At 43.0% G+C, this 27,137-nt stretch overlaps 1 protein-coding gene across 1 annotated transcript in view; it reads left to right on the top strand.

Annotated features, from left to right (window-relative positions):
* Positions 1 to 7,876: 7,876 nt before the first annotated feature.
* Positions 7,877 to 27,137, top strand: part of LOC132419274 (uncharacterized) — a 30,802-nt gene continuing 11,541 nt past the window's right edge. Inside the window, exons 1-2 of the mRNA XM_069540394.1 lie at positions 7,877 to 8,815; positions 20,351 to 20,441. Coding sequence (XP_069396495.1) covers positions 7,877 to 8,815; positions 20,351 to 20,441 — 1,030 coding nt within the window. The remainder of the gene's footprint in view (positions 8,816 to 20,350; positions 20,442 to 27,137) is intronic.

The following is a 27,137-nucleotide window of genomic DNA, read 5'->3' on the forward strand; positions in this document are numbered from 1 at the left end:
AAAATACTTAAAATGTATCTGTTGGGACTGCTAGGCTGGTAGGATTCATGCTTGCAACTGCTGGGAGCCAGCTTTGCTATCATGTGGGGAGAGCTGCTTGAACTAGAAGCCAACACCACAGAGAGCAGACCTGTTTCATTTGAACAGGTGGATCCAGCTGTTCCGGTGGGTGGTAGAGGTCAGGGTGCTGATGGCCAGGAGGGATAATAATTTCCTACCCCTCAAATCTGGGAAGTGAAAACAGCAGGGCTGAATGTGCCCACGGGGCATGGCTTCTGTTCAACTGGAAGAGTGGTGAATGGCTATTGGGTGACAAAAACAGCCGATCTACTATATTCTTACTTTGTTTGCTAATTGTTTTGCTGCATGTAAACTCTTTGTTGCATTAGCTCTTGTTCATGATATCATGTCTGGAGACAGGGTCTGATAGACTTACATGTGGAATTGGAGATTTAAATTTCAAATCTGCCTCTGCCTGGTTGAGTGGCTTTAGGGTCCTCGTAACCTCTACAAAGTTGAGTTTCTGGGTCTGAAACCTAAGGACAGAGGTAATCGTAATCCATTTGGGCTGCTATAACAAAATACCAGAGCCTGGGTAGCTTATGAACAACAGAAATTTATTTTTCATAGTTCTGGAGGTTGGAAGTCTAAGATCAGGGTGCGAGCACATTCACAGTCCGGTGAGTATCCTCTTCCTGGGTCAGAGTTGGCATGTTTTCTCTGTAACCTCCCATGGCAGAAAGGTCGAGGGACCTCTGCGGGGTCTCTTTTATGAGGGCACTAATTTTGTTCATGAGGGCTCTACCCTCATGACCTTATCACCTCCCAAATGCCACACCTCCTGATACCATCACTTTGGGGGTTAGGATTTCAACATATGAATTTTGGGGGAGGCAAATGTTAAATCTATAGCAGAGGTACTTTCCCCATAGGATGGGGGAGAGGGAAAGTATGTAAGCACCTGTCATAGGGCCTGGTGTGGAGCAGATGCCCCATACAGATGTTATTACAAAATATTGAGTATAGTTCCCTGTGCCATAGAGGAGATCCTTCTATCTATTCTATGCCTTCTTTGAATGACCGTAGCACTTGTTGTCTGTATCATTTTTATGTCTGTTGTTGCTTTGTGACTGAAAATGAAAAATTTCTATTTGTCCATGTCCTGGCCCTTACATAAAAATGTGTTCGTTTATCTATTTCATGATTATTGACTACATCTTAGACACCGTGTTAACTGCTGGTTCTAGATGTTAGTAAAATATAGACCTTCCTGCTCAAAGGGTCACAGTATTTGTGGGAAAACAAAAAAATGAACAACCTATGTCTCTAAGCGCTTTGTACTTCCCAAAGAGAACACACCTCGTAGGTACAATAAATACATGTATCATACGTAAATGTATAAATAGTTAATGGGACTATACACCTGAGATAACTGCTTTTCGATTCTGAGGAAATGATGATTATATTTCACCAGGAGCTCAATACCACTCTGAGAATGAGGGCTTAACCCCCGACTTGACTCACTGCATCGCTTTCCTATATAAAAATAGACAAGTCTGTACATACGCTCTAGAAAAAGGCTTATCTGGCATGCATTTCAGATAGCAAGAAGAAAACTTCAAGAGGTTCAGAGAAGCATCCAGAAGCTCAGATGACTGTCTGGCACTAATACAACTTGCTTGACAGGAAAATAGAGCTGTAAATCTCACAAAACTAGATGATCTTTTAAGAATTTCAAAACCTCCTGCTATTAATTGGAAATCCTAGAAGAATAGCTTCTTTTAAAATGTACTGATAATATGCTTTACAGCTTAATATTCAGAAGCCTATGTTTTGGCTAAGTGAGCTTCAGGAAGGAAGGAAATTTGTGGTTTACCTCCACTTACTTTGGAACCGCTGGTTCCAAACATCTACTTCTATGCACAGTCATCTTATCCTCTGTAAAATGGAGGCAACTCTAAGACAACAGAGTTACAGAGATGTTGCACAGCTCCATGTGTCATTGTCTTCATTTGTTTCAGAATACCAATAACATCTAAGCTACTACTGAAAGAGTGCTATATTATTTGGGGTCATCTAGTGCAGCTCTGTCAAAGTAAAGAAAAGGGACCTAGAATGACTATAATTTTCCCAAGAGCACACAATTATTTTATGGTAAATCTGGGACAAGAACCCTGATCTCTTTGATCCCATTCCATTGTTCTTTCATTGGGTTCTGAACAACCCAGAGAAATAAAGAGAAATAAAACTCCTGTGTGCTGTGTCACTGGTACAGGACATGGCAGGATTGGAATTGGAGCACTACATATTAAGAGGTATCTGAGAAATTCTTCAAACTAATTGAGATATATACCAGGTACATAGAAAACAGTATGATTTATGAAGATGATTCTGTGCAATGAACAGAACTGGTAACACACACTGGAAGGTGAATTCTCATTTTCTGGCCCCTTGAAAACTCCACCTCAACATACACGTTAAAATAAACATTTGAACTGGGTCATATTTAATTCTGCATGCTCTTGTAAGTCAGAAAAATATTCCATATATCATTTAAGCTGTCACTCACTTTTTAACTTGACTTTCAATTTCTAAAAGTCTTTCCAAACATAAAACAGAGGTGGGAAAATGGTATATGGGAAGCTGCAGAGATGAAATAAGCTTACTTCATTCGGCATAAAGATGAATAGCCAAACAACTTCTTCATGGCTGAAAGTGTCCAAATCTACTGTCTTCATTTTGTAGTCAAGGCTTCCGGAAAAATATGCTAATGGATTCCTTATTACCCGAATGCCCCATATCAGTTTCAGTAGGTATCATTATATATTATGGAAATTTTTCTCAGTGACAGTGAAAGACATCCTGGCTGAACATCCCCCTGCCCATGACACAGAGATGATGGTCTCAAGCTACCTTGAAGGCACTGGAGCCCACACTATCCGTTACTAATATTAATGGAGGATAAAACTTCATATTCTGTTTGCTCTATATTTGTTAAATCACTTCTTCCCTTCATTAAACTGGATGGCCCATAATTGAGTCTGTAGTGTGTCTATCATTGGAAACTGAACAAATTTTTGTTGGTTTTATTAATGTCATACGTTTCTAGGGAGGGTCTATTCAATAACTAAGTCTAGTTTCACAGTTACAAATAAATTATGATGTAACTTTGAATAAATTAAGCTCATCATAAAGGAAGGATACTGAGAGTTGCTACTACTCCTTCCTTGAGGGGCTCTTGTAAAGCACTAAGTAAAGTAACACAGGTGTATATGTATGCATATATTTTCAATGATATTTGTACAGACTTAAAAAGAACTCTACAGAATGCATTATAAAAACCTTAATGCTGTGTGTCCCTAGTTCCCAGCTCTCTCATTAAAACTACTTAAATGAACACAATCTTATCTGTTAGGATACTACTTCTTGCAGTACCCTGTCCCAACCATTTGCCATCCTCTTCCCATTAGTCCTCAAGTCAGAAGCCCCGAAGATCTGTTCATTAATTTATGAACACATTTCTTCATCCAGCCAAGAAAATTGATTGATCCCTTACCAAATTTCAGGCACCCTTCTTCAGTATGATTTATAGGCATGTTCAGGAAACACAGCAGTGATTAACACAGATGAATATAGTCTCTCTTGAGCTGAGGTGGGAGACAAAAGTAAATAAGCAAATATAAAATCATAAGTATAGTGCTTCCCTGGTGGCGCAGTGGTTGAAAGTCCCCCTGCCGATGCAGGGGATACGGGTTCGTGCCCCAGTCCGGGAAGATGCCACATGCTGCGGAGCGGCTGGGCCCGTGAGCCATGGCCGCTGAGCCTGCGCGTCCGGAGCCTGTGCTCCGCGTCGGGAGAGGCCACAACAGTGAGAGGCCCGCGTACAGCCAAAAAAAAAAAAAAAGCTATGAAAACAAAACCTATGGATGGAGACCTACATGAAAGATGGAAGAGTATAATAATGGCCAGAGTACATTACTGTGGCAGAAGCAGCAGCCCTTAAGGAGGACAACTTTGTAAATTACAAATTGGATTTAAATAGACAGGGAATTGAAAGTGGAGACATTATTTTCTGCAGAAGATGATGGACAGGGGAGAGCAAAGAAAATAAAACTGAGATTGTTAACAAAATACAATGCTAAGCATATAAGTTAGGACTGAGTCCTTAACTTTCATTTTTATTAATGACTGGGTGAGTATAGATTACTGACTACACAGAACCAAGCCTGGGAACACATTTTATATTTATGATCTTTGTGCCTAAAACTAGATTCTCCTGGAATTTAATATGACACTAGGACAATGACTGGCCAAGTTTTAGATTAATCACTCTTACACAAAGATTTTTCATTCATATAATCTCAAACAAATACTGCGTCACCAATTAAGTTCCAGATCCTATGCACTCTGGCTGAAGATATAAATATCTTGCAAGCCCAGCGTCACTTTCCTCCTTCTCTGGTAACAAATCACACTTTCTATTATGACAATGGCCCCAGTTATCGGCCCAGGAATAAACACTTGACTCAGGAAGAGCCAATTAAAGCCCTCCTTTAGAGTTGATCGAGAGCTGTAAGGTTAGAGTATTTCAATCTTATGAAATTTTTGTAAAACAACATTATTTCAAAATCTACTAAGTATTCTTTAAGTTCTAGAAACTGCATTCTGTGACTAAGAGGACAACTTATTTGCCGTCGTTTCTGCTCTGCCCACTTTATGTTTCTGGTATTGTGAGATAAAGGCAGTGGGGAATGGCAAACCAATTCTGATTCATTCAACACATGAGTGCTTCTTAGGTACAAAACACCATTCTGAACATTGTCCGAGGTAAAAAGATAAAAAATACCTAGCCCCTTATAATACCTAGCCCCTTACCCTCAAGGATCTTCCAGCTTAGCAAGGGAAATAAAACATGCACACAGATGACTGCAACAAAAAGAAGATAATGATTGCTGCCACATGTTTGGGGAGAATGAGTAGAGCAAAGAGAGAACACAGAATAAGGCAACATTCAACAGTCAGCCAAGAACTATTTGTTGAGCAGTTGCAGGCTGTGACCTGGAAATGGAAGAGGAGAGCATAAATCTTCACATGGGCAGGTGAAAATTCAAGTGTTATTACTTGTAACACAGCTCTTCAAATATATTTTTTGGCACCAAGTGCCTACTAAATAGCCTTAAATTAAAAACTAAATAAGGATACAGTCTCTATCAAATATAGCCTGAGGTACTGATGCCTAAATACTAGGATCACAGTATTTGTGTCCCCAAGGATGCCTTTCTATTGCTTTGCTTCTTTCCCCCTTTCCAAATTAGCTAATGCTGTCTTAACAGGATATCTATTTCACTTGTTCCAGCCTTTTTGATCCAATGTATTGAATAGCAGAATAGGTGAGTTACAAGAGGATATTTTGACTTCAAACAACAGAAATAAAATACTATATAATTGAAAAAAAAAAAAAAAAAAACAGAGGCAATCTTTCAGGCACATGTGGATCCAGGAGTTCACATGTTTTAACCAGGTCCCTTTCTCTCTTCCCCACCCCTTCTTCTCTCTGCCTTTTCTCCTCTCTGGTATCTCTCATTATGGGATTCAAATATTTCCCTGTTTATGTGGGAGCTTCTGGCACAGCTGCAGGCTTATACCCTCGCAGCTCCAGGGCTGCCTGGAAGGGGCGGGCGCATCACAGCATAAGGTTGCACAAGGTGTGCACTTATATAGCAGGGCATCACATCTATGAGTGATGGATGATCACATTGTATACAGGGGTAGCTTCGCATAGTGGGTTGTTTTTTTTGCGGTACGCGGGCCTCTCACAGCTGCGGCCTCCCCCGCTGCGGAGCACAGGCTCCGGACGCGCAGGCCCAGCGGCCATGGCCCACGGGCCCAGCCGCTCCGCAGCACATGGGATCCTCCCGGACCGGGGCACGAACCCGCGTCCCCTGCATCAGCAGGCGGACTCCCAACCACTGCGTCACCAGGGAAGCCCTTCGCATAGTTTTTACGTCACTTTTCTTGAAGATGGCAGTAAAATGGTATGTTTTTACAAAATCAAATAGTGTAACATTGTCCAAAAGATATACATAAAGCATTTAGAGGAAGGAGGCTCCTTTTTCTTTTAACTCCGGCACGGATTGTCTATTGGACAGTGGTAACCCTATGTCATCACCCTCGTTACTCCAGCAGAAGTCCAGGGATTAGCCCTGCATAACTCTTGTTAGCCTCTATTCCCTTCCTTGAACACTGTAGCCAGAAGGATTTTTTCCTCCTCAAACCTTAAGTATTGAAACCTGGAGGAGGGGCATGTCTGAAAAGAAAATGATGGACTGGACTCTCCCTAGAAGGACGATAAATGGGTGGTCAACAAGAAAAAAAATATCCTCTGTACCAGGAAATGTTTGAAGTGTTGTTTGGGTATCAAAAAACGGGTGCCCTACACATAAAGCAACAAAGGATATTGGTCTAAAAAGAACACCATGGCCAAAGGTGCATGGCCTATTTCAACAGAGGATTTGAAAGTTAAAAGTTAACCTGTAAAACATTCAATTCAATTTCATCATTTTACAGATGGGCAAAGTAAAACTCAGGCACAGGAACAGAAGTGCCAAGGTCATACAGGTGGTTGGTGGAAGAGACAACCAACTTCCCAACTTCTGACTTTTTAGTGGTCTGTGTGTGTGTGTGTGTGTGTTGTTTTGTTTATGTGCAAGGACATTTTTCTTTAGTACACTAACATTACAACAGGAAGTATAGTCTTGTTTTGGTTTTCTCTGCGCCCTCAATTCTGTATAAGACAGTTTCGCTGCACTCCAACAGAAAGGCTCAGCAAGAGTAGAGACCACCATAAGCAGTACACGTGGGCACCAAGGGCAGATACATTGCCCTTCCTTGTGTAGGAACTAGGGCCACTTGTTGCTTTACTGGGCCAAGTTTGGGCTGGACCTGCAGGAGGGGACACCTTTGAAAAACAGCTTCCTAACTGCACTACAACCTGCTCTGGCATCCTGATTCCACTCCCCAACCCCCCCAAATCTTCAGCCAGAAAAAAAAAAAAAAAAGAATGGATCACTGGATCGATGGGGAGATTTCTGTCTGCTCCTCCTACTGTCACCTCTTTCTTGCTATTTCCTGCCCGAGGAAACCTGACATCAGCCCAAAAGCACCTCTGGAAATGGGTAGGAGGGAGCCTTACACCTGTCAGCGCCAGAGAAGAAAGTGCGCTCTGCAGAGTTCTCAGTTGTTCCATCTCTTGCGATGAAAGGAAGAAAAGGAGCGAATCCGCCACAGATTTACTGGAGACCAGGGTTACTTCATTCGGCTCCGGCCACAGTAACCCCTGAAGACCAAAGATGCATTTCCATTCCCAGCAGTTCTTGTTGGCGTCTTTCCCTACAGGCTAGCCCAGTGCCTGGCCCCGGAGAAGTCTCTCCGTAAAGGTTCTTTAGGTCATAAATCAGGCTCCTGTGTGTATGTGTGTTTTTCTTAGGAAAAACTGGCACAGACGAGTTAGCAGTAGAGACTGGGCTCTCCCTACTACCCTTCATGCTTGGCGGCATCACCTTCGACTACCTCGCATTCTCCCGGCGCTGACAGTCCCGGCTCCGGACCTCAGGGTTGGAAGCAGTCAGCCCCAGCTAGAACCGCCCTGTCCGGGGCTGATGCCACCCTGTGCCTAGAATGTGCGTGTGGGTGCAGGCGGGCGAGCGAGCGGCTTCTACAGTGAGACCGAAGCAGGAGCTCAGCCTTCGCCTGCGACCTGCGATCCCCAGATTCCCTGGGGACCTCGAAACTCCCAATCGGAGGTACTCCCCCCCGCCCCACAGCCGCCCACCCATTCCCTCCCCCCTTACCTCAGCACGCAGCCCCTCCCTGCGTGATGTTGCAAAACCGTGGGGAGGGTGGGCGCTGGGAAGGGTGGGGAGAGCCTGAGAGCGAGCGAGGGTGGGAGGGAGTGGGCGGAGGAGGAGAGGGAGCCGAACGCGCATTTAAAGCGATAGCCATCCTCGCTCTCTCCCCAGTGCTGGGCTGTTGGAGAGCTCGAGCTGCAAGCCACCGGGCGCGAGCTCGAGCGCGGCGCGCTGGCCGGGGAACCCGAGAGCGCACGGCGCCCCAAGCTGGCAGGCGCCGCGGGACCTCCCACCCTCGCCGGCTGCCCTTCCCCGGGCGCCCCTACCCTCCTCGCCCGCAGGAGACCCTGGGCTTCGCCGGAGGAGCTCACCCCAAGGGGCCAGGGCTCCGGCGGGCCCGCCACCGTCCCCTCCAGTGCCGCCGCCACCGCCGCAGCCGCGGGAGCAGCATGGTCCAGCTGGGGAAGCTGCTCCGCGCCCTGACTTTGATGAAGTTTCCCTGCTGCGTGCTGGAGGTGCTTCTGTGCGCGCTGGCGGCGGCGGCGCGCGGCCAGGAGATGTACGCCCCGCACTCCATTCGGATCGAGGGGGACGTCACCCTCGGGGGGCTGTTCCCGGTGCACGCGAAGGGTCCCAGCGGAGTGCCCTGCGGCGACATCAAGAGGGAGAACGGGATCCACAGGCTGGAAGCGATGCTCTACGCCCTGGACCAGATCAACAGCGATCCCAACCTGCTGCCCAACGTGACGCTGGGAGCGCGGATCCTGGACACTTGTTCCAGGGACACTTATGCGCTCGAACAGTCGCTCACTTTCGTCCAGGCGCTCATCCAGAAGGACACCTCCGAAGTGCGCTGCACCAACGGCGAGCCTCCGGTTTTCGTCAAGCCCGAGAAAGTAGTTGGAGTGATTGGGGCTTCGGGGAGTTCGGTCTCCATCATGGTAGCCAACATCCTGAGGCTTTTCCAGGTAGGGGGGCGCTCCCTCCGGGGCAGAGCGCGCCATAGCTCCCCGCGCTCTTTATCCTGAAGGCTGGCTTGGACTCCAGGGGTGCGGGGTCTGGTCAGCCTTCGCTCATTTCCACCCTGGAGATCCTGCCGAATCCCTCCCACCTCACCCGAGGAGGTACTTTCCCTGCTTGATTCATTTCCCTTCCATCTCTCCCCTGTCCGCGCTCCACTCCATCCGGCTTGACATTCTGGATTTATGGCCCCATTGACAAGAAACAGTCTCCGAAAAACAAGGCGATGATTTAAATGGGTTTGCATTCGAGTGAAATACGGTTCCAAAACAGGCTTGTAAAAGTGCCGGGCTCCTGTGAGAGCCACCTAGGCGCAAGGAATATGAAAGATGAGAAGACGCCTAGAAACTAGGCATTTCTCAACTCCCCAGCTTCCCTGTCCCAAGCCGCCCGACAAGCTGCAGCTGCCTTGGAAAATTTCGAGAAGCGCTTAGGGAGGCAGTTCTTAAACCGAAGGCTAGGTCTTCACCTACATTTGGACGTGAATTGCCCATTTCGCTCGGGTTGGATTTCCCGACCTGTAACCTGTCTCTGCGAGGGCATGGGGCGGAAGGCGTGGGGACTGTCCTCAAGCGGGGAGAAGCCACCGGCAGACGTGCCCCCAGGTGATTTGCTCTGGGCAGTTGTTTGCACCGTCTAAACTGCCTTTGCGATCCGGCCACTGGCAGGAGCCGGGCGATCAGCTTTCTACTCCTGCCAGCTCAGAGCCCGGAGGTGAGCTCATGCTAACTGCGAAACACAATCGCTTTCTCTGCACCCACCCTGTGCCCATCCTTTCCCACGACCTCCCTAACGCAGCCCCCAACCCCAGTGCTGGGTTTTGAGGACGATTCTCAGAGCCAGACAAGAAGGCGCCTGGAGGGAGGCAGTAGGGTGCGCTGAGCAAGGCCGGGCGGTCCTCTAGCTCCGGGTGCAGGTGGGCAACGGCGGAAGATGCGAGGACGGCGGATCGGGCCAGCTGAGCCGTGGGCGGTGCTGCAGTGCTCTCTCACCGCCTGCTCCCGCAGCCTCGGCCCCACGGCTCCTGTGCCGCCCTGGGTATAGATGGATGGCTTCTGGATGAAGAAATTGAGTTTCAGGGTCTGCGTGACTATGGGTTCTCTTGTTTCTCTGTCTTTCTTCCTGTGTGTCTCTCTCCTTGTGTCTCTTTCTCCCTGCTTTTTTTTTTTTTTTTTGTCTCTCTGTTTTTATGTTCTCCTTCTCAATTTCTGCCTGTCTTTTCTTTCTCTACCCTTATATCCAAGTTTTTTGTTCATCTCTGTCTTGAAGTGATCCTTTCCTAATGCACAGCTCTCTCCCTGCCTGGTAGGACCCAAGCTCAGTTAGTCCCTTCTCCAGATGTTCTGGCTGACCCTTATGCTCCCCGTAGCTAAAAAGTTGGCTCCCTCTCAAGTGCCTTTCCTGAAGCATGTTGGGTTTCTGGAGGGGACGCCTTGTGATTCAAGCTGTCACTACATCAGCACCCAGGAGTATGAAGTTTGTGTTTGTGCCAGAAGGAGGGGTGCCTGTCTAAAGCTGCAGCCTGGTATGGCCCCTCTGAGCCTCTGAGCATCTCTAGCACCTCTTGAGTATGCCACCATGGAGATCTCTAGATGTTTGCAAGGCCAAAAGTGCTTCTGGGCAGCCTTCACTTTGAGGTAATGCTTTCAGGAAGAGCCTGGGTTGTTGTAAGCAAAACCTAGAAGCACTTCCTTTACCTCTGACCTTAAACTAGAGAACCTGAGGAGGCAGCGCTGCAGGGAGGATGAGGCCAGAGGTCACCTGAGAACCACAGGGGCAACTCACAGTATTTTTACTGGAGCTCTGGGGGTTGAAGGCGCATTTGCTCTTTGACATTTTAAAAATTATTTTGGTGCCTTCACTTGGAGCTTGGGCAGTACTGCAGAGGGACCTGCCTGTCGAAAAAAGAGTGAAATCTTATAGAGTCAAGAGAGAGCTTGCCGACTAGGCTGAAGGCTTGTGTTTGCTGAAAAAGATTCCAGGGGGAGCAGATTCCTTCTCTGGTGTGTGGATCTGAGGCACTTGCAAGAAAAGAGAACGCTTGCCTTACGCTTAGTTCCCCCGTTCCCTGGGCTGGGAAGGAAAGGAACTGAATGCCAACATTAGCAGTGTGGGTTGGGACCAAAACCATTCAGAGAAAACACTGTCATTTTCCTCTAATTTGCAAATTGCAGCTATTCATGTTGGATTGAACAGCTGAGGGAAAAGAGCCCCCAGTTTTCACCTGCATTTATTGAGAAGAGGCTGGTAGTAGGAGGGATGCACCAACTTGTAGCTTGTGCTGCAAGCTGGATATAAGCTTGGTGTGAGCATCCTGGTTAACCACTGCCCACGTTCAAATATACAGAGATAGATTCCAACAATCTCTTCCCGTAGCCTTATTTTTGCGTGTGATCTTAGAAGCTCCTGGCATGTAAGTCCAGTCCCCAGTTTCCCAGCCTCTGTAAACCTGCAAAATGAATAGAGAGAATAGTGGAACACAGACCCATTGTTCAAAGACACAGTCACTTTAGGGAAAGAAGAAAAGAACGGGTAGGTGAATCTTCTCTGGGATTGCAGGGTTCAGCTCAATGAAGACTGTCCTGTATAAAAGAAACTCCTCTAAATGGTTGAATTCTTAGCTCTCCAGAGATCTGAGTTTTCTTTTCCCCAGTCCCTGTGGGTTGCTGTGGGGAATGTGCCAAACCTATCATTTGAGATAAAAATTTATGGTGAGGTAAGCTTCTAGGCTGGGGGAAGGAAGACTTAGTGACTGAAATGGGGGATGCTAAGCACTGGGGGGCAAGAAGGAACAAGGAGATAGTAATGGATGTAACAAATGCTGCAGCTGCCAGCAAAGCCTGGATTGAAGCTCCTTCCTGAAAATGAGGACCCGGGCAAGAATGACCACTCAGATGTAAACAGTGTCTCTGACTGGGCATTCTCATCTGCCTGCCGGTGGGCCAGAGCTGAGCAAGTCCTTTCTCTCCTCTGTATGCACACTGAATTGGTTAGTAAGTGACATGTCAGAGGACAGGAATCATATTCAGTGGATCTTTCAAATCCAGGAGTTTGAGGCTAATGAAATTAGTGTGTGGCCAGGGCTCTGCCAACTAGAATTAAGTCACTGCAGCCACCCTGCAATGCATTTTCAGCCTGAAGGGAGCATCAGGGAGGAATTTCGGGAGATTTGTTTCTGAGCCTGTACAAAATAATACTCTCCTAATGCTAAGAAAGATTAAATGTAAATTAATATTGACTACGAGTAACATATTTAAAAAATAATCGCCGAGTGGGGGATGGCTTAAAGTGGAGAGATTATATAACGTGGTGTCCAAAGAATAAATCTCCCCTGACCACTGTTTCATGGGCTATAAGTAAGATATATTACAATGGAAATTAATGGGAACGTTTTTAGTCAAGGCTTCTCTGCTATTGACTTGAGAGCAAACACTCTGAGAGTATAAATTACTCTTGCTATGTGCTGACTCTGAATGAACAATATTTCATGTGCAGTGACATGGTCTAAGCTATAGACTTGGAATCGAATGGCATCTGTTTCAATTGTTTTGTTCTCTCAAGAGCAACTAGATAGAAAAAAGTGGTCAGTTTGACCCTTGTGGGAGCGTGTTGCAAATCTAAACCTGTGTCCCTCATACCATAAATGAAATACATTTGTAAATTTGTAAGTGTTTTCCTTCTGTTCATTGATGCTTGAGTATAATCTCAAACTTTGGGAGCAACACTTTATACATAAGTACTTGGTTTTCTTCCTTTCTTCTTTCTCTTTCTCCTCTCTCTGTTTCTCTCTCTCTCTTTCTCCATCTTATGTAATTGGATAGAACTGGGCACCTAGGATGATGTGGTGTTACTATAGTGGGATTTAAAAAAAAAAAAATCAACTCTAACTTACCCTTTTAAAAATTTCATAAATACAGGTGTCGGTGCCATTTGGAATAGTCTCTATAACAATTTCTGTCATTTACTGTTTACATTTACATTTTCATTTTACTTTTACATTACATTACATTTACATTTTGTAATGTAAATGTAATGTACATTTTGTAATGTAAATGTAAATATAAAATGTAAATTACTTTTACATTTTACATTTACATTTACGTTTTCTGTCATTTACATTTCATTTACTGTGTTTCAGCAAATTTACCTAACAGATGGTGAGTGGGCAATTTTTAAAGGGGCATTTTTTAAAAGAGCGGAGAGGGAAGGAATTAGAGACAGATATTAGATATTTGAAGTTACCTCCACGTGTATTTTATGTATGTATACCCATACAATTAAGAAGTCTTCGGATGTTTTATCTTCAAGAATAATTCAGATAATGGATTACTTGAATATCATAAACATTTAGGGTTTAACAGATTTGTTACATATAGACGTTGTATCATGGATTGAAAAGACCGTAGCCAGCGGGCAGCGGCGGGCGGAACGACCGAGGGGCGGCGCGGGCTGGGCGGCGGGTGCGGGGGTCCGTGCTTCCTCGTGGTGCAGGGCTGGGGTTCGCCGGAGACGCCGGGTTGCTCCGCGTTGCCAGGTTACCGAGCGCGTGCCCCGCGCCCGCTCTTCCGCCCGGGCCGCCCTCGGCGCTGCCTGAGCCGTGGTGCGGGCTGCGCGGGGCGTCGGTTCCGCGGAAGCCTGGGTAGGGCGCTGCGTGCGGGACTCTCGTCGCTCGTGGACGGGGCGCGAGCGCGCGGGGGACGTAGGGCCCCGACCTGGGGCTCCCCGGCGCTCCGGCTCCGCTCAGGGCGCCCGCTCAGGGGCCTCCGGCGCGAGGCCCCCTTTCTGGTCAAGATGGCGGCGCCCAGGCGGGCCGCGCCGAGGTGAGCTGGAGCTGGGCCCGGAGAGGGACGAGTCTGCCACGCCCAGGACTTGGACCCCGGGCAGGTCTCCAGTCTCCCGGGGAGCGGCGGGTGAGTGGGCGCGGCCGCGCGTAGGTCCTTCTCGTGGGGTGGTCAGCTCTCCGTGCGTCCGCAGACTTCTTTCCTCTGATAGTCAGCTCTGGGGTGGCCCAGGTTGGAGGCGAGGGTGCTTGATTGGGGAAACCTGAGGGGTTTAAGGACTCTGTTGGGATCGTTTCAGACCCCAGCAAGAAGCTGAGCAAGTTTCCTCCTGACTCTCTTCCCGGCTGTGTTTTCTCCCTTCTCTGACGACGCTAGGTTTTCTGAATCACTTTGTTACCCGGGGGGATACAGTTGGTGGTTCTGACCGTGGAACGTAGGACCCGGCGCGGGGAAGCCTGAGCTGGTTCTAGTTACTTTGTTTGCAAAGCACTTGTCTTGTCTTTGGAATCTTTGTGTATGTAACCAACGTTGGGAAGAGCCAGCGTTTTCTCCTCCACAACGCTGCGAGGGGTAACTTTATACGTAAGAAACAAGTGGGCGTTCACATCCATCTCTTTTCCAACCACTGAGCCTTGGTTGTGTTTCCTTTCTTTAAGTTTGTCTCGTTTTGAAGTGATAACAAAAACAAACAAAAAAGACCATAGCCAATTACACAAAGTATATTCTAGTCTCAGTCCTGCCATTAATTAGCTATGTTACCTTAAGTCATGTAAGTTTTCTAGGCCTCATTTTTCTCATGTGATGTTTTTTCTTTGCAAAAGTATAGTTTCTAGAAGTCTCTAATCTCTGTGTCATAGTTCAGCTTGGAGAAAAACCTGTTCTTATCCAAACTCCGTGACATTGTATTTCCAGCTCCAACTTTGGACTTTGAGTGAGTTGGGGGCAACTTTTTAAGGATATTTTCACACAGCTTTTTTAGTTAATATCTGTCTAGCTGACTTGTCATACTCAGACTTTCTCCCATATTCTTTTACCAGTGTGTTCCTTAGTCATATATATGAAGGCTGTTGTGGGAAAAATGACCTCCTGGGTCAGCTTACTGCATGGTCATCGACACAGGGCAGGGAGTAAGATTCTGTGGATTTTACAGAAGCAGATACAGGTTTCATTATCCATGTCCTCTCCCCTTTCATCTTAACAAAAACAGCAGGCTTTTCTTGGAGAACTGCCAGATAATGCCATCCTGCCTCCTCACGGCCCCCCCCCCCCCTCCCCCCCGGGGATGAGTCTCCAGGGACTGAACTCCAGTAAAGCAGGTGATTGGCTCATGGGTAGGCATCTGACCTCGGCTAAGTCTATCAGACTCCTCCCCAGGACTTTTCTCTCAGAGAAAAATGGAAGAATTGTCTTTTCTCTCTGGAATTTCTAAGCTGGGGAGATACGACTCTGGGACTCCCAGTTATCATCCAGCACAAGAAGAGACTTTCTGTAAAATAAAGTCTTGCAGAGGTAAGCAGGGCTGAGCGATGGAGAGAGAGCTGGAACCCTGCTGATACTCTGGAACTTCCAGATCCAACTGTATCTGAATATGGCTGCATCCCTGAATTTCTAGTACTTGTTTGTTGAGGTGGTTGTTGTTGTTTGGTTTTTGTTTTTAAATTTCCTTTGACTATTTTGAATTTGTTTTCAGCCATGTGCATTTGAAAGCATCATAGCTAAAAGAGCTAATTTCCTACATTAATGTCAGGTTTGCTGAGTGGCATTCCTTAAGTGAAAAATAATATCCGCTATTTTCTTTAAATAAAATCCTTCTAGCTCAGGTTTGAGATATTCAAAACTCTGCCTCCTACCCCCCTCTTTTCCAACATTTACTATATCACCTTGAAGCATTTGTGACCACATCTTTCCCATCTAGACGCAGTTGAGAGAGAGAGCAAAGACTTCTGATATAAACTGCAACCTATACGCCTCCTACCTGGAAGCTTTAGAACATACTTGATTCTTGTCATTAAAGCAAATCTTTTGTTGTTGTCTCCAGGGCACAGAAGCATTTTCATGGCATAATGGAGTACAAAGTACATTAAGCCTAACTCTACTTCTCACCCTCTTTTACTTTAAATAGGCAGAAAAGAACAATCTCAAACACATTTTCCCAACAAATAAAATACATATACGATTATGTTTAGAAGACGTTTATGCAACATATAGTTAGACTGATTAATTAATGGACCTTTCGCCAATTGGCACAGTAAATATGTATGTTCAATGTGCTTAATTAAAAAGAAGGCAATAACATATTTTTACAGGTTAATTATCGGAGAAGAGTATTGTGCCAGCACACTTGATGCTACAGTATTTCATGTTTGACAGGTAATCTTCTTTCAATTATATTTACTGCTAAATGTTTCTTGGATCAAGCTATTAAATTATAAGGTCAAAAGTAAAATGGTATGAAATTACAATGATAAAGGGACACATATCCCACTTTATGAGAATAGAAGTTCTAATTTCTTTTCAATACTACTAGTAGTGACCACAGTACTAATTTGAGCCCTTACTGTGAGCCACTGTGCCCATATACATTTAGTTCTTACAGTAGTTCTGCAAAGGGCATGTAATAATCCACACTGTAAAGCTGAAGAAGGTGCTTCTCATAGCTGAAAGTCACATAGCTGGTGAGTGGCAAAGTCTAGATTCAAACTTAGAGTCGTCTGACAATGCCCAGGTTGTTGACCACTATGTACACTGCTCAATTGTTGCACCAATAAAGAAGTGCTTGAAATAATTACAGATTTGCCTACCCTGAAACTGCAGTGATTTAAAGACATCAAAGTTGCCAGTTGCTTAACCACATCTACTTACAGTAAGAAATTACATTTTATTTCATTTCTAAAACAAGATTAATTATGCAGGCCCATAGAAACTTGAGCACACAAATCCTACCTCCAAATGAAAGATGCTTGTTTTCCACTATTCAACAGATGGCCCTGTACAGAGGCAATAAACATATAGTAGAATCTTCATTCAAATAAATGAGAAGAGAGGTTTCTTCTTGTCCTGATTCAGTGCCCATCATTATGGATTATGATGGCTCTTCCCAAACTTTACTTCATTCACTCCACTCTTTCTACAAAACTCCCGTAATGGAATCCATCATTCAGATACATGTGCAAAGCGAAAGGACTGTATTAATACAGTTGCTGAAAGTCAAGTTGATAGAGCTCAGGAAGTACATCCTAATAAATGCAACATTAATGTTTGTGTGGGCCTTGGAGTGAGGGGTAGAAGAATTTTCAGTTTAATGGAATATTTTGCCTCTTGCTATGAAAGTGTGGCTGAATAGTCTTGTAATTGGTCATTTACAGAATCCTCCATCTCTAGGTTTCATGCTTTCTTTACTCTGCAGCTGTTGATTCCTTCTCTTGTTCTGGATGGAAGATAGCAACGAAGCCACTTCAAAGGGCTCAGCCTGCCTTTTTGTGTTATTGTTTAGATGAAGATATTTCCATTTATTAAAGCACACTATTTAAACATTTTTATCATGTTTCAAACTTGACTGTGTTCTGAAGGTATGAGCACAGGCAGACATAATGGGGGATGTTTTCCAGGAGAGAACATAGACCATACCCTTATCAAAGGAATTATCAGAATTTTCATGTATGGATTGAGAACCAAATTCTGGAGTTAGACCTGAATTTAAATTCATACTCACAACTTATTACCAGTCTCATCTTGATCAAACGGTTACCACACTTCTCATCAATTTCCTTATCTTTGAAAGCGGAATAAGAGAAGTATGCCTGGTGGAGTTACACATAAAGCTCATCTGATAGAATATTCGTAAGGATTTTGCACAAAATATACATGGAAATATTTTAGCACCGAGTTTAGCATGTGATTCGTCTTCGATACATTTAAGAGCTATTATTTTATTATTATTATGCTATCATTAAATATCACTATTACTTAAATGTCATTATGGCTAAAATTGCTGTAAAACTACCGCAGTAACCCATGATGAATTCCCCTCTTCTGTTTCCTTTGTTTAAATGGAAAATATATATATAAATCTAGACAGAGAACACGTTAGTGATCCTGTTCAGTGGAGTGAGAATTTCCATGGCACTGATTAAAACAAATCCTGAATTGCATGGACTTAAGATAGCAGAGAGGGGCTTCCCTGGTGGCGCAGTTGTTGAGAGTTCGTGACCCGATCCGGGAAGATCCCACATGCTGCGGAGCGGCTGGGCCTGTGAGCCATGGCTGCTGAGCCTGCGCGTCCGGAGCCTGTGCTCCGCAACGGGAGAGGCTGCAACAGTGAGAGGCCCACGTACCGCAAAGAAGAAAAAAAGGATAGCAGAGAGGCTAAGAGATTTGAAGTTAGACATCCCCAAGTGTGAATTCTACTGTGACCCTCTTCTAGCTCTAGAACCTTGAGGAAGTTACCTAAACTTTCTGAGCTTTACTACTAGTTTCCTCACCTGTATCTTTTTCAGGACTATTTATCAAGGATCTTCCTGTTCTCTACGCTTGGACGTATCACTGAATAAATGAGACAAGAGCCTTTGCCTGCGTGCTCCTTCTTGCATGCTTTCTCCCTCCTTACACTCTCGTGTGGAAACGGATGTTATAAATAAATTCTATGCTTTGTCACAAGTTGATGGGCGCCACGGGATAAGGAAAAGGATGTGAAGCTCACTGAAGAGGCTTGGGTTGGGAGTGCTGGAGGAGTGTACAGGTAGGTTCTGATTTTAAATAGGGTAGTCAGGGTGGATTTTGTAAGTTGACATTTGAGCAAAGACTTGAAGTGAGGGAGTTGTCAGAATGTATGATGGGGAGACCACTCCCTGGGAGCAAGAATAACCAGTCCCAAAACTCTAAGGCAGAAATATGCCGGGCAGCTTGGAGGAATATCAAGGAGGCCACCCTGGCTGACTTAGTCAGTGGGGAGGAAGAGACAGCAGGACGGCTGGAGGTCGGATATGTGATGGGATGGATTGGGTAAGTCCTGGGAGGCCATCACATGCATTGTGTCTTTTACTCTAAATGTAGGCAGCCAGGGGCAGGATTTTAGCCGAGGTGTGGCATGAACTGTCTCTTGTTTGAAAAGCATAACTCTATCTGTGGCCTTGAGGATGTGGGGAGAGAGTGGAGTCAGGGAGAATCTCGGGAGGCGACTACAGGATCCTCGAGGTCTATGTTGGTGGCCTGCACCAGGCTGCTAGCGGCTGGTAATTCTCAGAAGTGGCACATTGGGAAGGTTGTGACAGCATTTCGTGGTAGATTGAGTGCAAGAATGGAAAGGAAGAGGGGGTCAAGGGTGAATTCGAGATTTAGGGCCTGGGGAACTGGAAAGGTGTGGTTACTGTCCCCTAAGATGGAAAAAGTTTGGGGTAGAGCATGTTTGGGGGATTAAAGACCAGTTTTGGAGGTATAAGATTTGAGATGTTTTCGTGACGTCCAAGTAGAGATGCTGAGTACACAGTTGGATACACAAGTCTGCAGTTCTGAAGAAAGGTCTAAACTAGAGATACACTTTAATACAATGGAGATATTAAGAATAATTACATGGAAGCGCTATTTTAAAGATAAAATGAAGTAATGCAATTAGCACTCTGTCTTCTCAAAACATTTAATAACTGTTAGCTAAAATAATTACCTGAAATGAAAAAATACCTATAGTTTGTTTTGTTGTTTGCAGTAAAAGTGAAGAAAATGTCACAATTATTTTAATAGTATTTGTGACACAGTAGTTTTAGTTAAGACACCATGACTACAAACATTTACAATAAACCTTTCAGTCTCCTACTTTTCACTCTGATAGGGTACTTGGAACCATATTTTGTAAGGTTTAAGTTAGTTGTCATAGGGTACCTCTTTAATTAGAAGTAATTCTGAACTGTCTAGTTCCATGCAGTTTTATATACATATATGTATAATTATTATTTTATGATTTATCAAACTCAGTTGAAAATTTGCATCACTGATATACATTAGAATTTAAGCATTTGCCCAGGTATTCAAGGAAAAAAATGTACTTGTCTTGTAATTTCCATAGGGGTACTTACTTTCACATCTTCCCTTCACTTTGCAATCGAAAACATGGCAGGGGAAATACTATCTTACTGGTCTTTGAGTTCCCCTTAGCTATCTGCAAGTCCTTAAACAGCCTTTGTGGCTTAACCAAAATTCTCTTCCATCTTCATTCCGCTAACAGATATTGGTCTAAGCATGTACTTATACTAAAAAATGCATGACCACGTTGTCTCTACACATCTATAATTTTATGTTAACACTATCATTATGTAAGCTATACTTTAATTGTAATTATAACAGATTTTATGTCAACACACATCCATTTCTAGTGTTCATCTGGTGTTCAAGGGGAGAGCAGCATGTCGTAAATTTTATCAAAATATAACATCTGGAGAATAGAACAGAGGGTAATTGTGTAATTCTGTATTCACTCTAATTAAGTTCAGTGGAGTTGGCATAATAGAATTAAGATGAAAAAAAAAAAAGACATTGAGGTACCATGGCTCCCTCTCCTAACACACCCTTTTCGTATCCGAGAGCAGAGACTCAGCACCTTTCTGTACAGAAATGGAGACAGGAAGAGGCCAGAGGATGAATGACAGGCCCGAATGAGGTGGAACTTTGAAGAGCAACATGGAAATGAAATACTTCTTTTGTATTTGGTAGGTGGGGAAAATGTACCAGCGTGTATGCCTACTGGGACCACGTTTTCCAGAACAGTTAAGCCCAGTGTCAACTATGCTGTCCCACCTTCCTCGTAAGTAGGAACATACTGTTACTTGAATCTTTGCTTCCTGTTTCTTGATACCTGGTTGAGAAGATTATCACAGGAACTGCATCTTGTTAGCAAATACACTGTTTTGAAATGATTGACACTCACTGAAGAGTGGCAACTCCAAGCTTGCTCTCTCTTGATCTTGGACTATTTAAGTCTGGAGTGCAGGAGTGGGTTATGGGGAAAGACCATTGGAATTCTTATGTCTTCAGCATAATGGTTATAGCATAATGGTTAGGAGTGTAGGTGCTGGTTCAAATCTCTGCTTTCCACTTGCTAACCATATGAGCTTGGGCAATTTACCTGATTACCTGAACCTCAATACTCCTGCCTATAAAATGATGTTAATAATATTTCATGCCCATAGACTTGTTTTCAATGTTAAAATGAAGTCACTTACACCAAGCACTTAATACAATGCCTAGAGCATAGTAAAGTCTATTATTATCACTATTACTACTACTACTACTATTATTATTATTACTATCACGATGCCAGGTGCTATTTTTCCTATGCCTTATTCCATTATCTTCTGCCCTGTCCCCCCATTTCTGTCTTGTTTCTGTACAAGGGTAGGTTTGTCACAGAGCATTTTCTTTCCCTAGTGTCTGACTCTTAGTCATCAAGGTGACTGGTCCACGACCCGGCATTCATTGCTGCTCGTTGAAGCAACCCATTTTGAGAAGGGGAGTTGGATATTGATGCCAAGTTGGGTCAAGGAGAGAGAATTTTCTCTCTTCTGCACTCAGAGAGCTAAGTGAAATATTCAGGCCTCAGAAGGAGAATCAGGCAAAGGGCAACATGCTTAATTTCATACCTTAGTGATTAAGAACAAGTCAGACAGGCTGGATTTGAACTCATTTCCGTCATGTACTGACAACGGGATCTTAGGTGCTTTTGTAACCCGTCTGAGGCTCAGTCAACATCTGAAAGAGACGAATAACATTATCAGGACCTAGCGTATAGCCTCGTTGTAATAAGTGAGTAAATCCTTTTAAAACGTTCAGCACGTTGTTTGGCATATAAACACTTAATAAAATTTAGCTTCTTTGACTACTACCGCTGCTAATATTATTAAGTAGCTGAGCAGATCCGAGGCCCATTTTTTTCTTAGATTGCACATAATCATTTGGACAACCAGCTCACATTGATCAACCGTTGCTTATATATAAACCCCCATGAACCCAAAGGTGCTTTAACTCTCTCCCAGTCAGAGCCTGTTCTGGGGGCAGAAGCAACACCGGCACTACCCCCGTCATCTTTGCCTTTATTGTCACTACACTCGCCTGCCGTACTGAGCACTTTCTGTTTGCCAGGCACCAAATTTAGCCCTGCGTATGCACTATAGCATATAGTTCTCACACTCAGGTGGGAGACATTATCATCATCCCCAATTTTCAGATAAAGTCGCCGAGGTGCTGGAAAGGTAAGAAACTTGACCCACAGCAAGAGATGGAGCCGGAGTATTCAAACCCTTCTCTCTGACCTCAAGAACCCTTAAATATTAGCATACTACTACATCCTGGTAAGAAAATCTGCTTCCAGCCACTCTGGTGAGAGTAGAAATGATTCTCAGTCCCCACATTCCTCTATTGCCCATGCCACCCTAGCCTCAGGACTAGGGGGAAAAGGAAGTGATCTCTTCAAAGAGCAGCCAAAGGGAACCTACTCCCTTCTGCCTTTTCGTAATCAACTAACCAATATTTTATTTCCTTCTTAAGAGTCCGCACATGTTCCTTTTGGTACTTAGCTTGGCCTTTTAGGATTCTGACATTCTGTACGTGACTCATCCACTGTATTTCATGTTAATTTATTGAGGTCAAGTATAGGGTCTTACTCATCCTGAAGTCCAGTTATCCCCTGTCACATCTAACTCCGTTCTTTTCTTCTTGTAGGACATCTGCAGATACTTATCTGAATTTTGTTGAATTGTTCTCATCAATAGTACATTAAAAGTTATACAGAAAGTGCTTTCTTATAAGGAAAACCATCTAAATAGATTTCTAGCTCTTTACTTTTTATAGCACTGTTGTAGAGATTATAGATCTCCAGGTAATATTTTTTAGATAGAGTTCTTCATATCGTCTTATTTTTACATATAACGATAAATCTGAATTTTCTCTATCAAACCTCCGAGACTTCACCGGCTTGTAACTTAGCTTGTTGATTATGTGTTGCTGATATGATATTTGATATTTGATCCTGGTAAGGATGGGGCTGGGTGGGAAGGTACATCTTAGGGCCATAAATTGGTTTTGTAGAGAACTAACATAAAGATCTAAAGTCTCATCATATTTCTGCAGAACTCATGAATCATTTTATTATAATTCCACTCATTCAGGGAGTATAAAACCATTTTCAAATTGTTATTCCTAATTTGTTCATCTTCTCTTCCTTAGTCGTAGTGAGAAGAGAGCAGGCTGAATGGAAGAAAGTCATTATGACCACTGGGGCCACTAGGGTAGGCATCAGTCCCAGAGTTTTGTTTTCATCTCTCCGCTATTAATATTGACTAATGTCTTGAGTGCTTACTTGGTGCAAATTACTTAGCCGACCATGGCAAATGGATTGTGTCATTTCATCCCCTGATAGTCATACAATTAATGTATGTATTATTATGATATCCCATAATGCATACATGGAACAGAGCCTCAGAAGTAGTTATTTGCTCACGAAAATATGGTAGATGTGGAATTTGGACTCAGGTCCGATAGACTCCTAAGTCACTCCTAGTGATTTTTACCACTAAATTAAAGTTGTATACCTCGGGAGAGTAGATAGTTTCTAAAATTTCCTCAGCTCTAACGTTTTATAATTAAATTTTTGTCTGATGGCAAGCTTAACAGTTAAGATGGGCAGGAAGGAATGCCAGCCTGTTGAATGGAATTTCCCTGAAATAAGCCTGTTTTATGACACCAGTTCACTCATTCATTCACTCAGCATGTATTGAATGTTTGCGCTGTGCAAAGGCATTTTAGGCATCACAGTGGAGTGAGCGCCCCTTCCATAGACTCTCCTGCAGCACTCAGAGAAGTCTTGGACTGGTTTGCCTGTTATGGAATGGAGCTTGGTGATAGAAGCCTGGTTTGTCCTCCACTGATAAAACTAAGACATACTCATATGAGTTTATAGGCATCTTGAAGCCGTGAGATAGTAACACACATGAATCTTACCATTTTTGCCTGGGATTAATGATATAAAGGCTTTGGATTTGGGTATGGAAAATGGGTGCAATTATGGGTGTGTTGGTTCTACATATATATGGACATCACGTGTCATCAGCCTGCAGCTACCTGCCGTTCCTCACTACTCCTTTTCACAAACCAAACAAGTACCTTCTTGTCTCTCCTGTGGATAAGCTCTTGACAGTGGCACTAGGGCCTCCCTCAATAAGTACATCATTGGCTAAACCAGTGGTTTCTCAGATATGCTCATTGAACAACCCTTAAGGTGGATTGACATTCCACTGCCTAGAATAGAATATGGTGTTCTTTAGAAATCGGGGGGAAAAAATAGGCCACCAGATGTACTTTCTTTAATTTAAATTGTTTATATATATATATATATATATGAACAGTTGTTATGTATGTGTATGTATACTCATTCATATATATGAATGATTTAAAATTGAAGAGATATATATACATACACACATATATATATGTATGTATATTTAAATTTTGGCTTCTGTTAGCAAGTAGTAAATTAAATTATTAGCAGATCCATACTGCAGGGAAATAACCAATCAGATTTCATTCAGTAGCTTGCTTTTTTGTAGATTTATGGTTGTGATTTTATATCTACAGGTATGTTTGCTGAAGAAAATATTTCTACCACTTTACACAAAATTAAATGCATTTAATACCAGTGCGGCACGTCTCAGATGTCTTAATACAGTTTTAATCCTTAATCGCATCAGAAGTATGAAATTAGAAACATACCCCAAAATCATTTGAAGATATAATTACTTTCATTTCCCTTATACTTTTGAGACTTTTGAAAAATAAGTATTTAGTTGTACTTATCTGTTTCTGTCTCTCTAAGGATAGCAAACACTGAAACACAATTCTTTTTAAAAGTCAGTATTAAAAATATATTGTCCAAGATGATCAAAACTAAGGAAGTGGCAAAGAAATTCAAAAATTTAAACTTTCAAAGGGTGCTTTTTTTGTGAATGTGTAGTACTTGTTCTTCTGAAGGAATTAATCTTCTTAAAAATTTAATTAACTTATTTTTTATTGAAGTATACTTGGTTTACAGCGTTGTGTTAATTACTGCTGTACAGCAAAGTGACTCTGTTCTACATATGTATATACATTGTTTTTCATATTCTTTTCCATTATGGTTTATCACAGGATATTGAATATAGTTCCCTGTGCTATATAGTAGGACCTTGTTGTTTAGCCAATCTATATATACCAGTTTGCATCTGCTAATCCCAAACTCCCAGTTCATCCCTCTCCCACCTGCTTCCCCCTTGGCAGCCACCAGTCTATTCTCTATGTCTCTGATTCTGTTTCTGTTTCATAGATAGGTTCATTTGTGTCATATTTTAGATTCCACATATAAGTGGTATCATGGTATTTGTCTTTCTCTTTCTGACTTACTTTGCTTAGTATGATAATCTCTAGTTGCATCCATGTTGCTGCTGCAAATGGCATTATTTCATTCTTTTTTTATGGCTGAGTAGTATTTCATTGTATACATGTACCACATCGTCTTTATCCATTCATCTGTTGATGGACATTTAGGTTGTTTCCATGTCTTGGCTATTGTGCATATTGCTGCTGTGAAGATCAGGGTGAATGTGTCTTTTTGAATTATAGTTTGGTCTGGATATACGCCCAGGAGTGGGATTGCTGGATCATATGGTAGGTCTATTTTTAGTTTTCTGAGGAACCTCCACACTGTTTTCCACAGTGGCTGCACCAACTTACATTCCCACCAACAGTGTTGTAGGAGGGTTCCCTTTTCTCCACTCCCTCTCCAGCATATGTTATTTGTAGACTTTTTAATGATGGCCATTCTGACTGGTGTGAGGTGGTACCTCATGGTAGTTTTGATTTGCATTTCTTTAGTAATTGGCAGCGTTGAGCATCTTTTCATGTGCCTATTGGCCATCTGTATTTCTTCTTTGGAGAAATGTCTCTTTAAGTCTTCTGCCTCTTTTTTTGATTGGGTTGTTTGCTTTTATTGTCATCGAGTTGTATGAGCTGTTTGTATATTTTGGAAATTAAGCCCTTGCTGGTCGCATCATTTGCAAATATTTTCTCCCATTCTGTAGGTTGTCTTTTCATTTTGTTTATGGTTTCCTTTGCTGTGCAAAAGCTCGTAAGTTTGATTCGGTCCCCTTTGTTTATTTTCATTTTTATTTCTATTGTCTTGGGAGACTGACCTAAGAAAACATTGGTATGATTTATGTCAGAGAATATTTTGCCTATGTTCTCTTTTAGAAGTTTTATGGTGTCATGTCTTATGTTTAAGTCTTTAAGACATTATGAGTTTATTTTCGTGTATGGTGAAAGGATGTGTTCTAACTTCACTGGTTTATATAAGGCTGTCCAGCTTTACCAACACCACTTGAGGAAGAGCCTGTCTCTTTCCCATTATATATTCTTGCCTCCTTTGTCAAAGATTAATTGTCAAAGATTAACTGAGGTGTTTGGGTTTATTTCTGGGCTCTGTATTCTGTTCCATTGATCCATATGTCTGCTTTTGTGCCAATACCATGCTGTTTTGATTACTATGACTTTGGAGTACTGGCTGAGCCTGGGGTGGCTATGCCTCCAACGTTGTTCTTTTTCTTCAGGATTGCTTTGGCAATTCTGGGTCTTTTATGGTTCTGTATGAATTTTAGGATTATTTGTTCTAATTGCGTGAAAAATGTCATGGATGATTTGATAGGGATCGCATTAAATCTGTAGATTGCTTTGGGTAGTATGAGCATTTTAACAATACTAATTCCTCCAACCCAAGAACATGTGATGTCTTTCCATTTCTTTGAATCATCTTCACTTTCCTTTATTAATGTCTTAACAGTTCTCAGCGTATAAGTCTTTTGCCTTCTTGGTGAGGTTTATTCCTAAGTATTTTATTTTTGGGGTTGTGATTTTAAAAGGCATTGTTTTTTTACATTCCCTTTCCGATATTTCATTGTTGGTATAAAGAAATGCAACCAATTTCTGTATGTTAATCTTGTATTCTGCTACCTTGCTGAATTCGTTTATCAGTTGTAGTAGTTTTCATGTAGAGTCTTTAGGGTTTTCTATATATAGTATCATATCATCTGCATCTAATGACAATTTTACCTCTTCCTGAAGGAATTAATCTTGAAGTTCTACTAAGACTTTTGGGATACCTGTTTTAATGAGCCACTACTTCCTGCCTGAGATTGCACTATGCACCAGAGATTCTAGAATTAGCATAATAAAACGAATAATGCAAACAACAGCAACAAATCTTCACAAACCTTCCTTGCAAGGAAGTAGAGTCCACTGGAAAAACAGACAAGTGAAACACACATTCAAAATGGCAGTGATTCTCAAACATTTATGTTTTGAGACATAAAACATGAAAAATCATGACAAGCATGATAACCAGGGCAATTACTAGAGCCCTTCTCCAGCTGGTCAGGTGTAAGGTCCTGTAACTCTTTTTTGGTGAATGCCTCCAGGAGAG

The sequence above is a fragment of the Delphinus delphis genome, unplaced genomic scaffold, assembly GCF_949987515.2.
Source record: "Delphinus delphis unplaced genomic scaffold, mDelDel1.2 scaffold_78, whole genome shotgun sequence".
Taxonomy (NCBI): domain Eukaryota; kingdom Metazoa; phylum Chordata; class Mammalia; order Artiodactyla; family Delphinidae; genus Delphinus; species Delphinus delphis.